This window comes from Cryptomeria japonica, chromosome 10 (assembly GCF_030272615.1).
Source record: "Cryptomeria japonica chromosome 10, Sugi_1.0, whole genome shotgun sequence".
NCBI lineage: Eukaryota > Viridiplantae > Streptophyta > Pinopsida > Cupressales > Cupressaceae > Cryptomeria > Cryptomeria japonica.
In genome coordinates, this window is record NC_081414.1 from 280,987,362 (window position 1) to 280,995,391 (window position 8,030).

The following is an 8,030-nucleotide window of genomic DNA, read 5'->3' on the forward strand; positions in this document are numbered from 1 at the left end:
AGTGTGTCCCAATTTATTGAGAGTATTAATGGCTACGATGAGGGCCTCTTTGTTCAGTTTGCTACTTCTTGGGTAGATAGAAGGGTTTCAATGGGGGAATTTCCTTTGAGGTTAATGAAGAGGTCGTCGCCTAGGCTATGGTATTGCCAACTATTAGCGGGAAATTAAAAAAAAAACAAGCCATGTCTCTAACAATGAGAGCCTCAACTAGTTGTTCAAAGGAAATGAAAGACTCGATAAGCTGCATGGTGGGATTGATAGAGAGAAACTATTGTTTCCTTGGAACCAAATATGTCTCATGATCATGAAGTATTTTATAATAGAAGGAAGATATTAAACCTTTTACTTTTATCAGTTGTTGCTGCTCAATCACTTTAGGAATTGTAGCCTCATTTCTTTTCCTTTTTTCCTTCTCAATTTGTTGGAATGTTCAATGAATGAGGTTGTTGAGAGTGCCAAGAGCCAGGGAAAGAAGCTTGTCGTACTCCATCAAGGCTTGATTTTTTACCTTTACCATTTTCACCTGGCTATGTGCCCCCTAGACAAATTGTTGTGCAGGAAGTTCTACACCCTTCTACTCTGCCCCAGGCCAACCCCATCGATATCCATGGACCCAGTTCAAAAAAATGCATCAGATTCCCAAGTGCTAGCAAAATTGTGTCTCAACTTGGATCTCTAGAATCTCCTTCGATGACTGAGAGTAAACAAAAAGACCCAAATGCAAAGCCTTGGCCTTTGCTACTAGCAACAAAAAAGGCAAAAAAACCTATCCCTCGGCTAAAAAGCTCAAAATGTCTATCCAAGAAGTGAGAGGAGGAGGAAGATGAGGGTGAGGACTTGAGTAAAAGTGAAAATACACCTAGATGGCAGTCCTTTAGGCTGACCATACTCTACTGAAAAGGGAAAGCCGAAAAATATTGTGGATTAAGAAACAGATGATGAGGCTAAACTAGGTAGCAAAGAGGGGAAGGAAAGAAAGAGTGCTAAAATTGATAAAGGATGGGTTAAAGATGAGGAGAGGGAAATATCTACAAATGATGATAGCTCCACCCATATTTCAGAGAGCCTAATTGACCTCACAGAGGATATGATGCCCAATGTAATAGAGATAAACAAATTGAAGGCTGAAGGGACTTGTAACTCTCAATAGGAAGGGACCTATTCTAGATGTTAGTTGAATACCATGGAGATAGAGAAGGTTAAAGCTAAGGACTCTGATCTTGAAAAGAAATTGGGGAGCGTTTTCTGGTTCAGTCTGAGGGTCATGCATAGCTCGATCACATGCCTATGTTTAATGTAGAAGAAGATCTTCGGAGTGGACAAACAAGAGGAGGGAAACTACAAGGAGCTTTTTAAATTCCTTACAAAGTACTGGTCTAATGTTCTCCACCAGGTTGGTTGCAAAATTTAGGGATGGTTGTTAGGGGTATTTTTTCTTTAAATTTTATTGTCGATGTTGTTAATTTTGGTTATGGCCACAGAAGGCCCTCTGTTAAGACCGTTTCATATTTTGATATTGTTTATGTTTATGGAAACAGGTGGCCTAGTATTAAGACTCTTATTAGGATTTCTAAAGATATTAGCTCTGTTATAGGCTACCGATGGTTATTTTTTGATATTAATTAGATATTAATGTGTTGTTAATGTGCTACTAATGCTCTGTTAAACTTACACCTGTTGAGTTGTTTTTATTGGGACATCACGCTTGTTTTACTACTTTTTAATATAAAAAAATCACTAAAAGCTCACAAAATAATTCTATTTAAAGTTAATCCCATGCCTAGAGGGTGAAATTCATGAATGTCATAAGCCAACAAAGCCTACACTATTTTTTGGGAAAAACCTAATATTTTTCAAAAAAAAATAAAAATCAAGAACAAAAAGATATAGCTTACCACCTCTAATTGCTCACCCCACTCAATGTTAACACATACCCTATTACATCATGTCAAGATGTCACAACCTTTCAATGGTGACAAGTTAATCACATTTTCAATCCATATCTCATTGTCATGCATTTATTATGGCACTTGTCTTACATCAATGATAAATATAGCATACAAAATCCACTATTGATTACATTGATTGATGACACAAGATATTCTTTGACCAAACATGTGTTTCTTTTCACATGATTTATCTTTACACCATGTGCCTATTGCACTGATTGTAATCTCAAATATAACCTTACAATCAAAATTGACAGAGAAAAGTTTGTACATGCCCATACATGCTCACATCTTACTCACCCATGCCAATATACTTATCCATTGAAAAAATTACTTACTTGGGACTATCACACATCATTTATTTGGCCTTTAAAGGAAATATTTACCTCTATTTTTTACATGCCTAGACATGCTCACATCATACTCACATATGCACATATACCTATCCATTGACATGATAACTTTTGACTATCAGACATCATTTGTTTGTTCTTTGAGGGAAATTTTTACCTTATTATTTCAATGGCTATACATCACTTATGATATTCTTCACACCCATGGCATTCTTTGAGCCTCATCTAACTATCTTACCTTTGTGTAGAAACTACTTTGACATTTTTCTTAGGACCACATATTACATAGTTGATCTTGCATATTTGATCATGTGTCTAGAGCTCTCCTTTTATATTAGGAACATCTTATCTTCTCCATCCTATTATGTGGTTGCATGTTTTATCACGTTCTTGGAGGCACATTGGGGGCATCATTTCTTTCCCTATACCACCAATTGCTCACATGCTTTGGTCGACGCCTAGGAATAATTAATCATTAGGGGCCTTGTGCCTTACTTATACCATTGTGTACATATACATCTTAGTGTGCCTAAAACTACATCTTGAGGGTGCATTCCTTTCTTTGTGCTATATGTATTTACATGATTTTTATCTTATCATCAAGGCTACCTCACCCCTCTCATTTTCCTACACTCGAGAAATTTAAGGTAATGTCAAAATCATTTCCAATCTATATATTTTTTCCATTCATTGTTTCATGCCTTACTTGTTTGTAGCATGATACATTTATGATATTTATTACTTTACTTGATTTTGTGTTCATATTTATTACATTTACTATTTATGTCATGTTTTCCCTATCTTCCCACATTCATATGCAACCAATTTAAAGTGGTCTATTCTATGCTAACACTATATTATGTTTAGATTGTAAATTGTTACAAATTCTTATATATAGACTCATCATTATATCCAATTGAATCTTGACCATGTTACATGGTTGTGCCTATAGTTTCATATAATTCTACTATCACCACACTACATAGAGTATCATAAATTACCACTTTTATACATGCAAAATTTTCTAACAACTCTATCTCTCTCTTAGATAGTAAAATAAAATTGCATGTGTACTTATTGTTACATGCATGAGAGAAACTCATTGCATATGCTATAAAAATAGCCACAAATACATATGCAAAGATTTATCACTATGTCCAAATAGACTCCGACCACATGAGATGGTTGTGTTGTATCACTATGTTATTGTTGCATTTGAAAAATAATGACAAATTGCCAATTTTGTACAAGTATACTATCTTTTGTTCTCTCTCTTTAATAGTAAAATCAACTTGTCATTCTTATATCATTTATTTCATGATAGAAGCAATGTATTGCATATATTTTCTCACTTTTATAGGTTCCTAGAATACACATGTTAGGAGGAGAAACACACAAAGATATCCATTATGTACATGAACACCATAGCTTTTTTATATGTGAATATTTATTTTTCTTACGTGGTTCATATACTTTGAAATCTAATAGTGAAATTTAGAATCCCGATTAGTTTTGAATCCATTTTTTTGGAATTTGCTAATATAATTACATAACAAAATATGATGTAGATTTGTGCAAAGTTGGGTTCATTCCTAATCCTTTTTCCATCCCTATTTACACATACTTAAACACATTCTATCATATTGATAAATATTCCTATATATTTTTCCTTACTATTCATTATTTTCCTGTCAATGTATCAATTTCTTACATTCATACCCTACCTTGATATTTATGCGCTTGTCTTGAGTCAATTTTATAGCATGTAAGTGCAATCTCACACTACATGACATTGACCCCTAGAATTTTAATTTTCAAATTTATTTTTTGTTAGCACTGACCTAATTTACTAATTGTTAAGAGTCAACTTGGTACTTGTATATATAATTTATTATTATTTTTTGATATTCAAAAGAGTTCAATGTTCATTATTTCATATATGAATATATAAAGAGCATAAGAAAATATCATACTAGGAACATTTCACTTGGGAGCACTCAAAGGAACCTTATTCTACATTAACTTCATCTGGAATGCCTACATGCTTGACATTGTTGTCTTTCATATTATTCCATAATAATAGATCGGGTCTAATAAAGGGGATCAAGGTAGAAGAATATGGCACTTACAATTTAGTGATATCCTCATAGTTTTTTACACATTAACAATACTAGAGATATGGGAAACATAATTTACAAAGCCTATAGTCAACCAAATCAATCTTGCATGTTACAAAGTGATTTTTCACTTTAAGACAATTGCAAAGCATGTGATTGATCCTACACAAAACAAATTTGACCAAGTATAAATTCGAGATCTATTCCAATCTTGAAATATATTCAAGTTATAAGAACTAATTTCTATATCATCAATAAGTGAAATCTATAAAACATCAATATCTAATTTTTTACCATCATTTTTACAACTAAATGCCTAGTCTTTATTATTAATTTTATAAACATTTATTATTACTTTTACAATTGCCAATTCCTATTTATTAATTTACATGTATATTCACTTATTTAGTCAACTTAGATTTGCTTTGAGGAATAAGTATTTTACTTGTACACCTACATATCCAACCTAGGAATAATGGGGAACATTTCATTTGCATCTTGATAGTAAACTAATCAAGATTGAATTTTACATGCTTTCTAACCTTGTAATCATGGCAAAATCTAAGTGGAATATATTTGTATAAAATAATATGGATATTTCAAGAATACATATGAATAATTCAAAATGATTGTTAGGCCACAAGAACATGTCAACATGAGCACTATACCATTATAATATAATGTTATCTATTAAAAAATATGTATTTATGTTAAAAAAAATAATTTTATAATGCTTAGAAGATTTGGTTTAATATATATAGTATAATTTTATATATCATAATATTTATACTAATAATTATTATTTCATAAAAAATAGTCTTCCTACCAAAGTGATAGTTGATTGATCATAATTAAAAATAATTATCAAAATGTTGATAAATTTAACTACTAAAATATAAATTACTATGACATTTAGATAAGCACGTGCATTATAGCTTATATGTTAATTGATTATAAGTTATGATGTGAAAAAAAAAAAACTTGTATATTCATATTAGTAAACTAGCATGCATCTATTTAAATATTTAAAAAATATCAATGGAACTTGATTTATTAAAAAAAACCTATTGATTATTTTTATTGTTACAATATACTTAATTTCTTAGTGAAATGCATTCTTATTTTAGAAAAAGTTCAATAATTTAAGAAAAGAAAATTCAAGATGGGACATGCCTATAACCAAATTGAAAAAATGAGACATACTTGTCTCACTTTCTTTCAATTTTTGGTATTTTAAAAAAAATAATGTTAAAGGTGACACCATATTGATCTTAATTTTATTTATATTATAGATATTTTCAATAAATTTTTAGATATTATAAATATTATAAATATTTTCTATACTTGCCTCTTGTAGAAGCTAACATAACAACATATTTTACTTTCAAATTTTGATATACAACAAATGTTTTCAGCAAAATTTTATAAAAGCTTAAATAATTTCCTCTACCTTATTTATATTATGGCAATTTCTTTACCTAGACTTTTCACAAACTACAAATATTTTCAATAAAATCATAAGAAGAATAGACATCGTTTCCTCTACCTTCTTTATATTATGAGTATTTCTTAACCTCTTGTTTTTTTTATAATACAATTACTTTAAAAAAAAATGGGAAGAAATATATATAGTTTCTTCTAAATTTCATTATATTGTGAATATTTCTAATTAAAGATTAACAACTTTAGAATATCTAAATTATATTGTGAATATTTCTAATTAAAGATTACCAATTTGAGAATATCTAAACTCTAGATTTACATTTCTTCTTTTAAAAAATTAAGAAAGTTGTTAAATTATCAAAAAATATTTTAATTTTTAAATGAAAAATAGAATCTATAACATTAAGTGTTCTTAGAAGATACATTAGATCTTCAAAAATGTTTTGAGATTGATAAATATTTTAAAATACAAACAAAATAATACTTCACAATAAATCGTTAAACATACAGATAAATAAAAAATTATAAACACAAACAATTTAAACAAAAACTCTAAAAAACTAAATGTAAATCACTCCTAAATAATTTTGAAAAACTAAATTTAATACCACTCTCCAAAACCATTATTCGTGAGTCCAGAAAAACCACTTGCATTATTTAAAAGAATACCACTCTCGAAAACCACTATTCATAAGTCCCGAGAAACCACATGCATTGTACGTCTGTATTGCGTGCAAATATTTATGAAGACTTCCTTGTCGCAATTTCTAGTCAAAACTGTACTTTTTTTTCCCTAAATAAAGAAAAGCAAGAATGAAGAAGAATACCTGGAATTGGAGTCCTCGAAGAGCCTTCCCGTTGCAGAAAAAATGATTAGCCCGACATCGGCGTCGCACAGAACGGCAAGCTCCTTCGCCTTTTTTATCAAACCCTTCCTCCGTTTCGAGAAAGTGACATGCCTCGCTGCTGCTTTCTCTATTTTCTTCAGTTCTATTCTTTCTCTCCCCATTTCAAGTCTCAAAAACTTTACCTGCAAGGAACTTTCAAGATTCACAAATATTTACACTCTGCAAAAAGCTTATCGAAACCCTAACTAAAATACAGGAAAATGTCCATACAAGCGACTGAGCCGTGCTCTGGTTATGATCTCAAACCTCTCAAATCCAGCCATACGTGTTCACTCAAATGATAAGATACAAAAAGTAGATGCTATTTTAGGTAGGTTTTATCTCTTTCGCAGGGTATCCGAAAGATATAATTGCTAATTTGTCTGAAATTGCTCTACAAATTGCATTCCAAGCTCTCCGGATTGAATCTGCACCTTCCACGTTTGGGAATGTACACTTTCCATTAATGGCCGAAAAGACAATATGCGAGGGAGGCTTTATCTGTTAGGAGTCGCAGTCACTGTATGTACCCTAAAAATAAAATTCTTTCATTAATGGCCGCACAAAATAGTAGTTAATAAACATTCCATCAATGGCTGTGTTATCTCTTTAATTACTCTGTTTCCTTGCACGGATTTGCGCTAATTGGACAACAGAAAGCATTGATTTTGTTATTTGCTGAAGAATTGCATAAAAAGCTCAGATAACTTTTGTACCGGAGGGACAGGTGGATTGCCCTAAGAGCGGTTCTGTGCAATGAATCTGTAATGAATGCAAGAACCCAAAAAATTAGTTGGTTCTTGTGCTCCCGTGAATTCATTACGTGTGTAATTGATGTCCACAGGCGGTACTTTTGGAAAAAGTTCAAAAAACAACACAATATTTGGGTTTTGATTTGTTGCCGTTTACTCTTGTGATGTTAAATAGGATTGTAAGGCGTTTAACTTTGAAGGTGGTCTAAGAGACACGTAGAAGAGACACGTCATCAATATTATAGTTCAAGGGTCCACGTCATCAATGTCATCAATTATAGTTCAAGGGTCTATCGTGTAACGATTAAATTGTGGTGTAGCATCTAGTTGGTTTAGTTTGATAATTTTTGGATTTAGTTGTGTTAGGCTTTTTCATATGTTTCAGATCATGTTCTATGATCCATCATCATTTAATTATGTATGTAAGAAGAAATATTATAGGAGTAAAAAATCAAAAACATAGTTTCACAATTGGGATGGATATATATTCTTGTTTTTGAAATATTGCAATTTATTTATATAGTTCAAG

General features: G+C 31.2%; 1 protein-coding gene across 7 annotated transcripts in view; it reads right to left on the reverse strand.

The window, feature by feature from the left end:
• Positions 1-7,614, reverse strand: part of LOC131075878 (MADS-box transcription factor 23) — a 97,548-nt gene extending 89,934 nt beyond the window's left edge. The window contains exons 1-3 of one of the 7 annotated variants that reach the window (XM_058012835.2): positions 7,466-7,612; positions 7,184-7,280; positions 6,690-6,892 (exon numbers count right to left, since the gene is read on the reverse strand). In XM_058012835.2, the coding sequence (XP_057868818.2) occupies positions 6,690-6,892; positions 7,184-7,213 (233 nt within the window). In that variant the 5' untranslated portion in view covers positions 7,214-7,280; positions 7,466-7,612. Of the gene's footprint in view, positions 1-6,689; positions 6,903-6,980 lie in introns of all 7 variants that reach the window. The other 6 variants (XM_058012819.2, XM_058012816.2, XM_058012809.2 and 3 more) reach the window with 6 other exon arrangements.
• Positions 7,615-8,030: the final 416 nt, after the last annotated feature.